The 18,144-nt window shown below is 41.2% G+C and overlaps 1 protein-coding gene and 1 pseudogene across 2 annotated transcripts in view; one reads left to right on the forward strand and one right to left on the reverse strand.

Annotated features, from left to right (window-relative positions):
- RGS7BP (regulator of G protein signaling 7 binding protein) overlaps positions 1-18,144 on the forward strand; it is a 91,138-nt gene that overhangs the window by 66,072 nt on the left and 6,922 nt on the right. The window contains exons 4-5 of one of the 2 annotated variants that reach the window (XM_037530024.2): positions 6,544-6,691; positions 10,104-10,174. In XM_037530024.2, the coding sequence (XP_037385921.1) occupies positions 6,544-6,691; positions 10,104-10,174 (219 nt within the window). Of the gene's footprint in view, positions 1-6,543; positions 6,692-10,103; positions 10,179-18,144 lie in introns of those variants that run through there. The other variant, XM_037530025.1, reaches the window with a different exon arrangement.
- The window catches only part of LOC119260410 (protein CBFA2T1-like), a 55,445-nt pseudogene continuing 50,693 nt past the window's right edge, over positions 13,393-18,144 (reverse strand).

Raw genomic sequence — 18,144 nt, forward strand, 5'->3', positions numbered from 1 at the left:
AGTTATGAAAATGCATGAGTGAGAATAACCATTCGATAAGATTCCATGCATCTGATGTAAGCCAGGTTCATTTTGTTGTTCACAGTCAGTATGAAAATTGTCCTGAAAGCCTTCCTTGTATATAGTGTTATAGCAGATAATGTGTCAGGAGTACAAAGGATGTAGGAAATTTGCCCCGACATCAAGGAAATGATAGGACAGTGATATATTATTAGCTCTGAGAAGATTTGTTTTGTTTTGATTCCTGGGGAAATTTACACAAATGGATAAAATTGGCTTTGCTGCATACTTGAGGCCAAAGTAATGACCTCCAAAGAGATACTTTGTGTGGCAACACTTTCCACTGAGCTGAAAACAGGCAGGAGAGCAAGAAGGAAAAAAACTCGGGGTTGGAGAAGGGGGTGGCGGGGAGTGGCGGAGGGAGGGGAAGAGAAATAGAGAAACATACAGAGAATGGGGTGGGAAAAATAAGTGATGGGAAGAAAATAGATCCCTAGCGTGGAGTGTGATAAAAGACCCCTCCCCCCTCTAAATACAGGAAGCTCATCTTCTGGGGTCAGCCTCCAGGACTTCTGAAGCTGAGGGCGCTCCATGGACTCTTGTTGCTGTCCCATAATCAGATGTGTTTTTGTTCCTCCTAAGCAGCTGACTATTTCTCAGGAATATAAGAATAACCAGCCCCTTCTAATCTGGTATGTGCTTCATGGGTGGTTTCCCTTAACTTTTCCTCAAACATGCCTATTTCATTATCCATAAACAACCTAAAAATACATAGAAATCCCCAAGGAGCTAAGGGCAAAAAATTTGAAAGGCTGAGGAGAGTAGCCAACTTTTTGATGTCCTCATTCCAAATAGTGTTGAAGTCAGCTTAGTGTGATTTCAAGGTCCTCTAAAGGGTCTCCTTCCCTACTTCAGCCCCTCCTTGAGCAAATATTTGTTCACTGATGCCTGAAATTGATTTTTTCAAGGGACTGCATTTTCCATTTCATAATAAGAAATGATTTTCAATGCATATCCACACTCTTGGGCGAAATAAAACATTGACTTGAAATTACCATTTGGAAGCAGGTTGACCCCTTTCCTGAGAGCCCACCTGATGTTAGGGAACAGGTGCTCCATTCTAAGGACAGCTGGTCAAAGGAGGGAAGCGAAGAGTAAAGAACTTGGATAGACCCCTGCCAGGTTTGTGAAGCATTTCTCTGCTGACTCTTTAATGTAACTTAGAAGAGCAGCTATTAAATGAACCTAGTAACCTCTCCAATCTCATCTCTCAGCAACAACCCCCACCCCACCTGCTTCCCCCATATCCTGCCCTGCCACACTGAAGATATCTTCCTGAACTATTTTGAGGAATCTGAACATGCACATCCAGTTACTCTCTCAGCCTAGAACATATATGGTCTACTCACCCTATGCCACTGCATGCCTCCCCCTTCATTCTGTCTACCGTTATGCTTTCTCCAACTCATAACTCCTTCCTGCAGGAAGCCTTTCTTGGCCCTCCAAGGCTAGGTTGATGCCTATCCAATATATTCCCCAGTGCATTTCTATGGCACTGATTATGGCAAGAATTACCTTGAAGGGTATTTGCCCAGTTTCTTTTTTGTTGTCCTCTCTAGAGTTATCACCTGTATATGTGTATTATTGTATCCCCATGATTTATCACAGTTCCTGGAGCAGGGTAAAGATTCAATTAATTGTATTGAATAAGTGAATGAATTGCTTTCATTCTGCATCTGTTAATAGAGAGTGTGTAATTGGAGGTAAAGCTTGTCTAGAGATGTGGGACTGAACACATGCAAATCCTTTCCTTCCTACGGAAAATTCACTGAAATAAGAGGAAAGATACAGTGAAAAGAATAAATCCATATTATTTCTTATATTTTTCAGAGAAGAGTAACTGTGGCATGAAGCAACACTGAATCTCAAAGGTTAAAACAATAAGAATTTATTATTACCCATGTCCTAGTTCAATGCCAGAGTTGGGGTGGGTTGACCAGGGAAAGAAAGAGTTTGAGGGATCATTTGGCAAGATATTTAGGAGCCAATCTAAAAGAGGCATTCATCATTGCTCAGAATCCTGCTTAGAAGCCATAACTCTGTCACATGGCCCCTCTTAATTATAAGAGAGAGGAAAAAAAGTAGAGATTGGCAAACATAGAACAGCCTTTTCCGTATCTCTGAAAAACAAGGATGCATGACCAACAAACCAGAGAATTTCAGGAATTTCTCAAAGCTAGAAAGCAACTGGAATTGTATTGGTGACTATAAATGAATAGAGAAAAACAGTGCCTATAAAATCTCAAGAAGAAATAAGCAGGAGAAAATTACTGCAGAAATGAAATCAATTCCAAAGATTCTTCAAACTTGGATTCAAATCAGACAAGAGACTTCTAGAATAATTGTCCAAAAAAAAAATTGATGCTCGAAATTGCATTCAGAAAAATTAGGTTATTCCAAATAGAGCAATAGAGACCATTATTATCACAACTGGGCGGCAAAGTTGGAGAGGGTATGAAATAACTCTGAGCCACCAGAAGGGCAGCCGTAGAAAAAAGTGAACACCTGATTCTAATGTTTTTTCCAAGCCTGAATTGCTCAATAGATGTGATTCCATAGTAGTTCTAAACAGGAAACTCAGAGCACGCATGAGGTCCAAAAATCAGGCAGTGTCTGGGTAGCTGATCACTGGAGATGGAAACACAGAAGACAAGTTTTAAACACATGTCCCAGCCACACATCCTGCCCTTTTTCCACAATCTCCAGAAGTAGGATAGTCATCAGAACAACATACAGAGATCCTCAAAGACAAGTTTGAATGACCAGATTTTGAAAAACCAACACCCTGAAAGGGATTACCAAATACAACAAAAAAGCAACTAATACTTTAAGACTAATTTTTTTTTTTTTATAGAGGCATGTTTTATTTATTTATTTGTTTGTTTGTTTGTTTGTTTATACATGCACTGGGTACAGTCAGAAGCGCGGGAGGGTGAGAGAATTCACCAGAGCCAGAGCGGGGAGCAGAGCAGGCAGAAGGACCGAGGTACACTGCTGAGGGGAGCAGTGGGCGGCAGGAGAGGTCTGCGCGCCATGTGGGACCCTCCTCCGGTGGCTGGGGATCGAACCGGCGCCGCAGAGGCCGCGGGCAGCTTCGTAACCCAGCACTCAACCGCTGCGCCACCGGGGAGGCCCAAGACTAATTTTAAAGTGAAAACAGAAATAATTTAAATCTATGTAATCAGTACACTCAGAAAGATTTATGAGTCTGCCATGCCTATGAAACAATAATTGTCTGCAACAAAAGGAAGAAGCCATCTATTTTTGGAAATAAAAATATTGTCAATCAAATAAAAACTCAATTGATAGGTTGATTAATGTTGGGAGACAATATTCCATGCATCTCTTGCATTTTTGGTATATCTTGCAAAGTGAGGCACTGACCGTCCTTTGTTTTACACTATCTTTTGGAAGATGTTTATTTAGCAAATGCTTCAGAAATCAGAAATAGTGTTTTCCTTCAGAGGAATACCTGCTTGTTTTTCAATGTAATAGGACTGTTCTTTTAGGGGCAAAGGTCAGATATGCGTATAAGAGATTCAGGAGCCCGAATAAGTTCAGGGTTCCTCTCCCATCACACAGCACCTTGTATGTGTAGGTAGGATCTGGCCTTTTTCTTAAGGGAATTAGGACTCAAGAAACCAATACAAATGTTCGTACTCTTGCTTCTTTTATCCTGTGATAATAAACTGCCTTTGTCTCTGACCCAGGCATCATATCATATGTCTCTTTCCAATATTCATGAAACTGTGACAGGCTAAATTGCAGTAGAGTAATGGAAATACTGTGACCCTATAATAATGAACTGAAAGATCAAGGCCCTAAAATATATATATATGGATTATGAAAGATAATCAAGAAACATAGATGACTAAATCTAGAGATTCAAATATAAAATAAGAATTCTGAAAGAATGGAGAGAGTAGAGAAGTAAATAATCAAGAAAATAGAAAAACATTATCAAACCTATAGAAAGGAAAAGATGTTTAAATTAAAAAGCCTGTAACACCTCAACGAATCACTCCATAGTTTATAATGATTGCAAAAGGAAAAGGGTGCTTCTACAATGGTCCACACTGGCAGAAACTAGCTTACCAAGCATTCAGTAATACTCAACTAATGTTGTTAATAATAGGACAGAGTCATTTGCTTTTTGATGCAAGATACGGAGAAGAACCCACTATCATGTCTGTAATATTCTTGGCCAAAATGCTTACTTTGAATTAGATATGCAGAAACAATAAGACAACTAATATATCAAAAACATTCTATAAAACAACTGTTCTGGACTATTCATTCAAAACAACTGATGACAAGAAAGACAAAAAATAAGAGACAAGATCCTGTTCTAGCTAAAAGGAGAATAAAGAAACATGGCAAACAATACAGTGCATAATCCTGTTTGATGCCTTGATAAAAAAAAAAAAAACTATGAAGCCCATTATTGGAAGAATTGGAGAAATTTGAATATAGACATGATATTAAATAGTATTGTATCAAATTGTATTATATAAAATCATTTATCAAAGTTAATTTTTTGGTGTGATGGTTGTTTTGTAGTTATGTAAGAAACTTTCCTTTTTTAGGAAATACACACTGAAGTATTTTGGATAAGCTGTATTAATGTAAATAACTTATTTTTAAATATTTCATCAAAACTATATAACTATAATATACATGAAATATATATGTGTATATATATGCCTATATATGTACTTCTATATATGTGATATATACACACACACAGAACTAAGAGATAAAAGAAACTATGATTAAATATTACCATTTGGTGAAACTAGGATATTTGAATATCCATTGTATATTCTTTTAAGTTGGCTGTAAGTTTGCAAATTTTCAGATTAATGAATTGGAGAAAATAGATTGCAAATGCTAGTCAAATGCCAAAAAATGGGTTTAAAAAGAACCCATACCTAGATATATTTAGGAGGCAATTCATAACTCAAAAGTTTAAAGATAACATCCTTAAAATTTTTAAGAGAGCCATTAAATAGGTTGCCCACAAAGCTTTCCCGGCTATAGATAGTAGACAAGGAGAAAACATTACCCACGTTCTGAGAGAAACTTAGTTTGCTCATTGATACTTATATCCAGTCAATTAGAAGTTAAGTGTGATAGGAGAGAAAGAGAGAGAACGAGAGAGAGAGAGAGAGAGAGAGAAAGAGAGAGAGAGAGAGAGAGAAAATATTTTCAGTCATATAAAGGCTTGCAAAGAAATCATAGAAATCATAGAAGCCATAGAAATATAGCATTAGGGATACATAAAGTTACAGAGAAAACCAGATTTGAAAGTATGCTATTCCAAATGTATCTAGTAGATGGTTTTCTAGGACAAATGAATTATCAAAATTAACTCAAGAAGAACAAAAATTTCAAATAAACCATTAAACCTAGACAATACTGAAAAAGTAATCAGTGACTCATTCCTCATTAAAGTTCCAAATCCCAGATGGTAGTAATTTATAGTTTCACTTGCAGTGAATTCAAACATTTAAACATTTTTGAAAAAGAATAATGAAGAACTTTCACTACCAAATACTAAAACCATAATAATAATTAAAAGTTCATAGAATTGGCACAAGGACAAACAGATAAATAAATGTGAAATAGTTTAGTATGTCCAGAAACAGACCCACATTTATATTGGAATTTAATATGTCATAAAGAGCAGTAAGGTCAACAGGAAAGTCATTAAATGGTGTTAGGGCAATTGGCACTTTATTTGAGCTAATAATCTATATCCTTTTCAGCCTGCTGTTATACAACAGCTTTGTAATTATTTATATAATTGTTAATTGTCTATCTCTAGTACTTTAAGAGACAGACTGTCATCCTTTCATCTCTATATCTCTGACATCAAGCTTAATCGGCAACTCAAGGAATATTTCCAAGTGAACAAATGGAGTAAGTGAATACATAACTGACAAAGCTGGGTTTGAAACCCAGTTCTTAGGTCACAGCCGATCCCCGGGCTCCCAGGATCCTCCCTTCAGAGGCACAGATGTTCTAGGCAAAATGAAAAACATTAGCAAAGTCTGTCTGGACTGGACTAAAACTCCCATTTCATTTCATATAAATCTAGTGCTAAATCAATTTGGAGATTTTTTTCCAGAGAGAATCGACTTGAAATCAGTCCCTGCATCTGAGAATCAAAAAGCATCATGGTTTCACACCCCCAAGCTAACCTGATTCTAACTCACTAAGAATGGGCTACAAAGCACCAATATTTCATCAAAATCAGGGGCCTTACTTTTATATTGACCTTCAGGTTGCATTGACCTCATGCTACCTTTCCCAAAATGTTGTGAAAACACACACACACACACACACACACACACACACACCATTTTAGTATTTGTGAGGGAGCATTTCACTCAAAGCGTAGTCAAGCTTTGCAGTCTTGGATACAGAATTTGCATTTATGATTTCTTATCCATTTCTCTTACCCACCCTATTACCCCTTAGGAAAGGAACCTGTCGGGGGAACCAAGGGTTTGGATTGCAAAATTGAGGAGAGTGCTGAACTGCCTGCTGTAGAGGACTCCTCATCATCCCCTGTAGATATTCAGCAACAAGCCTGGCAGGTTTCCACAGACATTGAGAACACTGAAAGGTAAGTGGGAAGTTCCCTTAAATAGACTGCCAGCCCTCCTCCAGTTAATACTGTTAGGGGCTACAGAAAGTGAAGATTTTCTCTTTCAGACTCAGAAACAGCTCTCATAAAACGGAGAGGAGAGACGGGAGAGACGGCAAACTCTGCAGTGAACAGTAGGCGAACCTCCAGCAGACATAGGCTCCAGCCTCTGCTTAGCTGACTCCGCCAGGCTGCATCACCATGGAAATGGAAACCGTGCTTCCTTGGGAAGGGAGCGTTGGATCTATGTATCATCACAGTTCACCTAGGTCCCAAAATATTCATTTGTTCAGGGAGACAAGTTCAGAATCGTGCAAAGATGCCTCAGATTTCAGGGGTATGGAAAGTTCTGCAGAGAGGTGGGTCAGGGGCCCACATCTGTCCAAGGCAGCAGTGGCAGGGCTCCCTTCCCTCCCCTCCAGAATGTAGCCAGTGGCCCCCCACAGTGGTCAAGGCCAGTTAGTACACTTATCTTAACCAGCAGTAGCCACTGCTAGAAAGGGAGTTTCTTTCTTTCTTGGGGAAAAAAAAAAGATATTCTACAAAGATTCCATTTCATTCAGGAAAAGGAAATGATAATAATATAATAATAAGTGTCATGTCTTCTCTAGATGCTAAAAATGCCATTTTATGAGGCAGAAGAATGAGGCCTTGTTTGTCAACCTTTGGACAGATATCCTGTCCTTTGCGGCTAATGTCCCCTGAGCCTGGCACAAAGCAGCTGAATGAAAACTGGGCAATTCTATTGAGTGCTCTGTGTGTGCTATGTTGAGTCATTGGCAAGATAGCGAGCATTTTATTTTTTATTTTTAGAAATGTAACACACAATGGCATTTATAGCCATTGTGGTTCTACAGTCAGGTTGTAATACAATTCTCAAGCTCATTACTGAATTTCTGTGTTTATAGAAAATTGAAGCATGTGGTAATTATGTGCTATTAATAAAACTTGGATTTTGTATAAGCTTGGTAATCCAACAATTCAAAAATAAAGCTGTTTGGCACCATTTGATAGAACTATAGATAAATGATGAGGGATTGATTTATCTTAATTTATCAAATAGAAAATGCTCTGTTCTAGTCCCAGGAAGAAATATCTGCCAGGATGCTAATGGTCAGGGCATAATCCATCAGCCCAGCCATTTTCCTTTTGAGAGACCTTGCACAACAGCTACAGCCAAGCTCTGTACGCTTGTAGAAAAGCAAGCTGTGGGTGACATAAAGAATGGGAGAGCACAGCACACAGGGTTGACAATGTTTCATTTCAGTCTGAAAATCCAGATTCCAGCCAGGGAAGGTGGAGACAAGTGAGGGAACTAGGCATACCTGGCTTGGGAGGGCAGTTTCCTCAGCTCTCCCTGTCTCACTGCCCCACGCTTGGGTCACAACCTGTGTTACACCTTAAAAACACCAGCTTCCCACAGAACTGAAGCATACAGCAAAGGAGGGGGAAGATAGGGGGCAAGAAAGGAGCAGGATGAGCACAAGAGAACATGGTGATGGTTCATGGGTGATAGGGTGGTGAGAGAACTACAGAGACTGCAAGGATGTCATAAAAAAATTAATAGGGCCTCCTCTGGTGGCGCAGCGGTTGAGCGCTGGGCTGCGAAGCTGCCCGCAGCCTCTGCAGCGCTGGTTCAATCCCCGGCTGCCCCGCAAAGGTCCCACATGGTGCGCAGACCTCTCCTGCCCCGCCCGCTGCTCCCCCCAGCGGTGTACTTCGTCAGTCTGCCTGTTCTGCTCCCTGCTCTGGCTCTGATGAATTCTCTCACCCTCCCGCATTTCTGACTGTACCCAGTGCTTGTATAAATAAATGAATAAATCTTTAAAAAAATTAATTCATAAAAAATAATCACCAGGGTCCCACCATAAAACAACAAAATCAGGCTCTCATGGGGTAGAACCTAGCAGCCGGGCACTCCAGGGCAAAAGCCAGGCTGAGAATTGTTGCATCTCAAGAAGACCTACCTCTCCAGCCAGTCCGTCTCACATTCCTACCCTGTCCCACCTTGTGCCTTCCCCTCCCACCCATCCTGTCTGCTCTGGAGAATTTTACAAAAAAACAATGCTTCCTTGGCTGGTTCTAGGAGCCAGTCCTCCTCTCTCCCCTTCCCCACACTCACCTTCTCACCCCAGAAATACTCTTTGCAGAGTGTCACCATGTAGCTCCCCACAGATACACCCTCATGCCTGTGAGGAAGAATTCTGGTTGTATTTACAGGTGTTATCTAGAGCTCCTCAAGGCTACTTTCCTCTCCTTTTCCAATCAGCAATCCCTGAGATAGTTTCATCTCACACATTGCCCAATACTTGAGAAGGAGACCCCATGGGGTTTCTACCTCCCCAAAGATAGGGATCTTCATACCGTACTCAACAGCTGTGTTTTCATAACGCGGACTGTGGAGTGTCATCTGTAAAGTTAAATGGTAACTCTCACTCTCCAATGGCAGAAGAAAAACAAGTTAAAGTTTCCTCAGCTTTAGAAATGTGTTCTCAAAAAAGCTTTCTTAAACCCCAAGGCCTGCTATTGCTCACCTATTCTAGAATTAACTAGATGGTGTATCTGATTTTTGTCTTTTTAATGCCCTGGGATTTGTGGCATGATGACTCCGTGGACAACCACCCTAATGTGGGGGAACCACTGGCCCCCTGACCCTTGGTCCCAGACTAGACGCCCTCAAGATGACTCCCTACTCTGCACTTCTATGGTTTATGATCCCACATACCTTGAGATGAGAGAGGATTTTGGCGGTAAGAGTGGCATATCTATATGCCCGTGTCCGTAGGAAGGGAGGCCCAGTGCCCCTGCTGGTACTGTGCTCGCTCTGTTTCATCCTTTGTGGACCTCTTCCCTGAAGGTTTTTGAATTTAACAGACTCTCCCCTCCCCTGACATTCCAAGTCAATTCAAATTTAATTCTTGTTAATAGTTTACACATGTGTTACACCAAATTGCAATCACATTAGACTTGTAAATTCAAGCAGAAAACAGTGAAACTACACAATCACAACAGCTACCTGACCTGAAAACCTTGAGGGCACCCTCAGTATTTGAGTTCTCTGCCCTTCCCTCCCCTTGGAAATCTGAAGTACAGTCCTCATTATCAGAGTCTCTCATCTGATCTCGGCCAGGTCCCACTGGAGGAACAGGTGAGAACGCCTGCAACAGAAGGCCCTGTGGAAATGCTTGCCAGGGTAGTTCTTCCTTCCAGAGCCAGACCAGCTCAGATTGTTATAAAAAAGCAAAATAAATTCAATATTTGCCTATTGGAAACTAGAGCTTGTACAATTAGGTACAGACTCTCGTCCTTCAGTTGTCTCATAGAACAGACTGTTGAGATTGCATTTCAAAATTGTACAGCTGATTATTTTTCTTTTTTTTCAATTTTGCAGAGATATGCGAGAAATGAAAAACCTTTTAAGCAAACTCAGGGAAACTATGCCTTTACCACTGAAAAATCAAGGTGAGTTTTGTCATTTCTTTTTGAGGCAAAGGATGTTTTTTAAAATAACGTTGAAATGTGTTTCTTGAGAAAGTAAAGCAAGTTTAGTACACAAGTAATCAAAGGCATTGGTCATACATCTGTCTTTGCTCCAGAAGGTACGGTAATGAGAAGGGAGTACTCAGTGACCCTAGTTTTGCTCTGAAGAGAACTGAGATTCACTCTGACCGCAAATCAGATGCCTCCTCCACTGGCCTCAGTCAGGAGCATTTCTTCATTGCCCTCATTGAGAAACGTGCAATCCCACATGTGGCAGACACAAAGGACTGAAGGCTTGGCCCTTACTTTTAAGAAGTTTACTCTAGTAAAGGAGGCTTAAGAACACTAACAAAGGAAGACCTCCTGCCATCCAGATGTGTATTATCTAAAGGAAGTAATAGTAAGATACACTGAGAACTTACACATGCCACCCAACTCCAATGTATGTGTGGGGGAGGGTCCCCAATACCCAGCAATTCTTGAATACCAGCTGTGTATCCTACAATGTAACTGAATTCTGACAGTTCCTGGAGATATCAGATGCTGAAAATTAAGGGTTTAGTCATCATACAAGACTGTCCCTCTCATCAGATGCCAATCACTAGTCAAGGTTGTCACCTGTACTTCTGACCAATCACCTATAGATTGGAAGTTCCAAAGGCCACCCCCATGGGTTGGTTAGTTTGCAAGAGCAGCTCCAAAAAACTCAGAGAGACATTTTACTGCTAGATTATGAGTTTGTTACAAAAGGATATAACTCATTGTAGGGGCAGGAATTGGACACAGTGCAGGTTTTCTACGATCCCATGCATGCAGACAAGGAGGAGAGAGTCTTCAGTGGCTTTGCAGGCTTTTATTGGGATTTACCGGGTACATGGCTGGCAGGGGTGCTGGGGTGCCAGGAGGCTGTTAGGCCTCCCAGCGCCCAGCAAGTCTTCACTCTATCTGGGCTCTCTCTGGCGTTCTCTCTGTTTCTCTTCTTCTCTCGGCTTCCGTTCGTTCTTGGCTTCTGCTGGTGTCCCTGTGATGCCACCCTTGTACCCAGGTGCCTGCCATCAGGCATGCATTCAGGACCACAGGGTTCCCTCATCTATCCTAATAGGAGGGCAGAAAAGCCTGATACTTTTACCTTACCCTACACGCGGGAAGGTCAGATGGATGAGATGGGGGAGCTTCCATCTCCTAAGTATGCCAGTCTCCCCAGTCTCCATATAGTCACCACAGGAAACTCTCTGACCCCTGTGCGCTTGGGTTTTCATGGAGGTTCACTGCACAGGCATGACTGATGAAGTCACTGGCTATCAGTGATGGAACTCTTCAGCCCCTCCTCCCTGGAGGTTGGGGGTGGGACTGAAAATTCCAACTCTCTAAAAAAAAAAAATCTGTTGGTTCCCATGGCAACCAGCCTCCAACCTCAGGTGTTTTCCAGAAGTCACCTCATTAACATAACAAAGGACACCTTTTCTCTCTCAGAACGTGGGAAATTTCAAGAGTTTTTAAGATCCTTGAGTCTAGAACAGACATACAGACATATTATTATAAGTCACAGTTCCACAATTCCACTGTTCTAAATATTATAGATTGACTATATTAACTTAATAATTCTAATAAACCTTTGAGAAAAATGCCTTTTATATTAATATAATTTAATATTAAATTAACATTCCCTTATCTACAGGAAAGTTAGGTACAGAGAAGTTAACTAACGGGGCCAAGGTCACAAAGACTATAAGAAAATGAGATGTGAATCTAGACCATCTGGCTCCAGAGCTATCCTAAGGTAGTTAACTGTCGCGCAACCAACCCATACCGAGTAGGTTCATTACTGGTTCTAGCAGCCATGCTGGTGTCTTCATACTCTCCGCTGTTCATCGTCGCCTGCCACATACCTTCTTGCTTCTGAGCAAGAAGGAACAGGACCTGGCAGCAGAACAGAAGAGCCTCTTGGCTCAGGATGCAGGGTGGCAGAAGGTGAAGAGGTGGAAGTGATAACACCAGACGGACAGGCTAGTCTGAAGCTCTCCTCAGCTTCTTAATACTGTGGGGTCAATGCCCCCAAAATGGTCAGATAAAATTTTCTCAGTAGGCCTAGAGCAGGCCTCATGTCACATTGGTCTGGAACTAGAGGTCAGTCAAGCAGTCAAGACCCTGAGAGTCTCAAGAGGTCCATTTCCATTACTTAGGAATGTAAATTGTTTCACTTTGTGCTCACTGTAATGAGGACCCTGAAGCCTTGGAGAAGCTGATCTGGCCCAAGTCCTTCACTCAGCCCTGATTAAAGAAGAGACAAATATATCCTCATCGATAAAACAATCACTATTCTCCCTTTTATTAACCTGGAAGAATATGATGTGGGGTTCTCAGCCAGTTTTAGGTTTATCAATAAACACATTCTCTCAATCTAAGAATCGCACCTTTACTGAGTAAGGATGAGGTCACCATGCTCTTTTTGTCAATCATGTGACATCTCCCCCTTCCTGTCCTTGATACCCCACATTCTAAAACGCAGGATGGGCCTCCCCGGTGGCGCAGAGGTTGAGCATTGGGTTGCAAAGCTGCCCGCAGCCTCTGCAGCTGCGGTTCGATCCCCGGCTGCTCCCCGGCCACCAGAGGAGGGTCCCACGTGGCGCGCAGACCTCTCCTGCCTCCCGCTGCTCCCCTCAGCAGTGTGCTTTCGTCCTTCTGCCTGCTCTGCTCCCTGCTCTGGCTCTGGTGAATTCTCTCACCCTCCCGCGCTTCTGACTGTTCCCAGTGCTTGTGTAAAATAAATAAATAAATAATAAATAAATAAACACAGAACTTATAAAAAAAAATTAAAAAAATAAAAAGAAATCTAAAATGCAGTCCTGGTCTGCTCCAGAATTGACAACCATATAAATTCTCTATTTGTGTGTTATTTAATTGATTGTTTTTCCTCTGCTAACTCATCCGATGCTGGTTTGATTACTCCTTCAGTCTGAGAAGAACCTGGGGGACATGGGGTGATTTCTTTTGTGGCACAGCATATGTTTATCCCCAACAGCAGCTTGAGGGCCCCTTGCTGTGACTTACATTTAGCTGCCCAGAAGATAACTCTGGGTTCTCAGTCTGAATTTCATGTACACCTTGCAGCCTATATTTTAAATCAAACCATCTGAAATATTCCCTCTCCATTTAGTGAAAATTCATCCAGCAGAGTTTGAACCATGCATTTGTTTTAAAGTTTATTTATTTATTTTAAGATTTATTTATTTATACAAGAACTGGGGTACAGGCCAGATGCGCAGGAGGGTGAGAGGATTCACCAGAAACAGAGTGGGGAACAGAACAGGCAGAGTGACGAAATACACTGCTGAGGGGAGCAGCGGGAAAGGTCTGCCTGGAGACGGGAAAGGTCTGCCGCACCATGTGGGACCTTCGCCGGCTGGCCGGGATCGAACCGGCACTGCAGAGGCTGCGGACAGCTCCATAGCACTGCGATCAGCTGCACCACGAGGGAGGCCCTGAACCATGCATGAACAAAAAAAAAAAAAAAAAAAATCAGAACTTTCCATTTTATTAACTTAGGACATATTGATAATCTAAAAAAGTCTAATATAGTAACTTTGTATTACTTTTATAAACATAAAAAATAATTCAAATGTTAAATACATTTAAAAAATATTAACATGTAACTTGCGATTGATACTATGTGTAAAACAGGCATGAAAAGAGAATAGTCATTCAAATCCATGATACCCCAGGACTTGAACCCTGAATGAATGAATTTGAGGAATGAAAAGGAGAGAGCCAAGAGATACAAAGACTTCTTCATGAGGGAGAGATGTCATAGGGTTTTAAAATAACTTTTAATAAAATTGAAGTGAAGTCTTATGGGAAATTCAAATTCCTTGATTTGGGGGGAGAAAGGACAATCCTCACCTGTAAAGATTTGTGTTTGTTCTCTAGATGTTTGGTGAGCATTCACAGCTTGATGTCACTGCAAGCTGACCTCTGGAGGAAGGGGGTGGGGGTGAGTCTAGCGTGGAGGATCCAGGAAGGCCTGAGGGAAGGAGAATAGGTTCCTTGGGATCTCTCTGGGAGCATTTTTTAGCAGATGCCTATGGTGCCATTGTAATGAACAAAGTCAGCGGGAGTCATCTGAATGACTGCATACTGGGGCTTCTCCATGACCTTACCGGAATTCTTGTCAGGTACTTTGTTTATACAGGTCTAGGCTAGTATAGGCAGAAGTCATGTGGGGTGAGATGTAGGAAAAAAATTATTCCAGTTCTTTTCTGTTGGACCGTAATGTCAAAACATAATTCTAACTGGATGAAAATCATTATAGGAAGCCATCTGTTTTCCTTCTGGCTTTTTATTTTCTTTCACTTTTTATTCCATTTACGTGTGTGTTTGAAGGAGAGAGAGAAGAAGGGAAAGCTACTACTCTGGGTCGCCTTTTCTCCTGCCTCAAACCCTGACCATAGAAAAGCCTATCAGGCATGTTCTAGAAGAGCCTGTGCTGGAAAAGCTCAAATTCCCCTGCTCTCCAGGCTCCAGACTGGACCTCAACTCAGAAACTGTTCAGGGTTTATTTCGGCATTTAAAGATTTAATCATAACTCCCCCTATAACCACCACAGTCAAAATTTGATGCAACAACGGTTTGCTTTAAATTTATTTTCTGTGACAAATATAGGATTGTGGCCAAGAACAAGAATTTTAATGGTTAGTGGTAATTTTAATGGTTAGTGGTAATTTAATGATTAGTGGTAATTTTAATGGTTAGTTTAGACAGATCCTTTTCCCTCCTATCCTTCCAGTTTAAGACTGGGGACAAATGGGTACGCAAAAGAAAAGCATGGCCCTTGTTCTTGCAGCTCCTACAGCCTCCTGACAGTGTCCAGGTCTCCTGGCTCACAGCCCTCTGTTCTTTCCACTCGGTGCCTCCTGTCCTACATTCTGGGTCACTGGCAGTGCTGTGGGGAGCTTCATTAATTATGATAGTCTTGCTGTGTCAAATGGATTACAAATGGTACCACCTGTGGAGAGCCCACAAGGTTACTGACAAAGGCTAAAAGGAGATTGGAAAGTGAAGGACAAGCATCTTCCGAATATGTACTGTTAATCAAACAAAACATCTCAGCAGAAATAAATTAAGCCTGAAAGACAGTTTCACCTTTTCCAAAATTTCTGACTTAATGAAGGATGTGGGATGTATTGGTATGTTCACTCTTGCCTACAGTTTGGTTGTTGAGACCATGCGTTAGAATCAGCCTGAAATGGATCAGTCAGGAATTGCATAAATTCTAGAATAGGACCCCTCTGCCAACATCCTACTCCAGACTAAACTCCAGACTCAAATCCCATGACACTCTCCAGTTTGGATGTCCAGAACCAGAATCAATACCATCAAGTCAGGCAGAAGAGCTCTGATATCTGGTTGAAGAACCCTGGCAGTGTGCCATGTTCTAACCTGGAAGTGACCTTTTAGGTTCTTCCCCCATGGGATGTCTGCTGATGTCTGGATGCTACTTTGGGCAGTTTTTTTTTTTTAAGATTTATTTATATATGCATAAAAGAATTGGGGTGCAGGCCAGAGGTGCGGGAGGTAAGAGGATTCACCAGAGACAGAGTGGGGAACAGAACAGGCAGATTGACAAAATCCACTGCTGAGGGGCGTAGCGGGCAAGACAGGAGAGGTCTGCTGCGCCATGTGGGTTGCTCCCTGGCCGGGGATCAAACTTGTGCCGCAGTGGCTGCAGATAGCTTCATACGTTGTGTCTTAACCCCTCGTGCCACCAGGGAGGCCTGCTTTGGGCAGTTTTATTGGTAGCCCTATATCCTTTGTAATCTCAACAACCTTTTATCTAGAATTCAGATATATACCTATCTCCAATGGCGACATGTATATGACCACACCTCCACAATCACACATGAATTGCTTAGTGCAATACTTTGTGTTGTGCCCCTACTCATAAATGTTAAATGTTTACTCGATGTCCACAGATGGAGGAACAGACTTTTCACCCTGGCATGTGTTGTCCTCTCCATCATCATCACCAAGAAATGGTCACCTAGGATGTGCCAAATTCTGGGTCAGGTGTTTAGAATATGTCTACCCTTAGACACTCTAGATCCGGCAGGAGAGAACTGAGTGAGCATCACCTGGGAAGCTTTTTCAAGTGGTATGTCCCTCCCCTGGTAGATAGTGATGGAGCTTTTCGGGGTAGGGCATGTGAATTCTGGAAACAACTATCGTACACATACACACATATACACACTATTGGAAAGACAAAGAAAATAGTGCTTTGAATATAACAATGTCATAATATCATTAGTTACATGTGGGTTGCTACAGGGCTTATTGGATTCTCATGAAGTCAGATTTGAGTTGTTAAAGGGAGGGAGGGAGTAATGAGAATTGCTTTTTGCAAAGTGAAAGGAGAGATGTTTTAGGTGTCAGACAAAGAAAGAGATGGAAAGAAGTCTAGGAAACTTACTGTTGGCTGAATTTCCTACTCTCCCTTTGCTCTCCTTTTCTCTTTGCTTTCCTTGCTCCCCTTCCCTTTCTCAATTTTTATTTTCGCACTTTAAACTGCCCTAGGTTATGATTCTGTGAGACCTCACCCTTTAGAGAAAAGATGCCATGAAAGTCTTAATAAACACATATAAACCAACATTTGCAAAGAGAAAATATATCAAAGACTTCCCAACAAGTTCAGATGGATTAGCCCAGAACACACAGAATAAGTCAGGGAATATTCCATTTTGCTCACATTCTTTTGGCCTGTCACTTCAGAGGCAGCATTTCAATCAATGTGGGAAGACTTCTTTCCTTGGAGATGAAGTCACTTCAAACCTTTCCAGGCATACTTACTGCTCAGTGAATTTCAACCCTTACTGCAGGTGTCAGCTTCCTATGGTGTAGAGAGCGGTTCCAAATGCCTACTAAGAATTGTTGCGCTTTTGTGTCACTTCAGCCCTAGGTGTTGATCAGACAAGCTCTGGGCCAGACAAAGGTGTCACAAATGCTAGACAAAGATGCCTCAACCCAGCAGTCATCCTACGTGGGTGGCCTGTTCTTTGCTTAACATCTGAGCACTTTCTCACCAATCCCAACACTTCCTATTCAAGTGTGTGTGTGTGTGTGTGTGTGTGTGTGTGTGTGTACAATACTCACAAGTGATTATATATGAGACAAGAAAGATGGCTGAGGAGAATTTCTATAGCGTAACAAGTTTTTGATTCATTATGATGAGTACACATGTAAAAGGACAAGTCTTAATATAAATCTCATAATATCTGTTGCATAATACCTGTAAGCTTTTAACACATAGAAGAGAGAGTAAGAACAAACATACAACCACAACATACACATGCACACTTTTTTTGCAGATACATTGTAGTAAATATTTCCTCATATAGTGGGAACAGTACAGATAATTGCGTCTTATAATATATAAATACATGTTCGGACACTCCCCAGTTCTCTTAAAAGTTGGAAAAAGAAAGGGATATATGGAATTCAGGAGCTAGATCTTAGAAAAATGTCTTAGAGACAGACATTTTTCATACCTATAAATAGCTTCATAGTTTTGGTGATTCTGTTCCAAGGAAGCATTGAATTTCAGGTGAACTTGAGTTTCAGGAACTATAGTCAGTATCTAAAGAGATACTAAAGTTAAATTGATTTACCCTTCAGAGTCTTTTATGTTTGCCATATCCAATTAGGTAAAGTTCACTGGCCATTCAGTGGTTAAAAGAGTAAGAGTCCTAAAAATGATATGAAAGTGAGAAACTAGCTTATCATTTCTTTTGGTTAAGAATATATCATGATTCATCTCTGAGACATTCTCCTGAGAAATCAGGCTCATTTACAGTGTCTGATATTGCTTTCAATATCTCAGCTACTTGGGGCAAGTTTAACTATAAAGGAGAGATGTCCTATTTTTAGCTCTCAAAATGTTGACATCTAGATTATAATGAATT

The sequence above is a fragment of the Talpa occidentalis genome, unplaced genomic scaffold (assembly GCF_014898055.3).
Source record: "Talpa occidentalis isolate TD23 unplaced genomic scaffold, MPIMG_talOcc4v2.1 talOcc4.6, whole genome shotgun sequence".
Taxonomy (NCBI): Eukaryota; Metazoa; Chordata; class Mammalia; order Eulipotyphla; family Talpidae; genus Talpa; species Talpa occidentalis.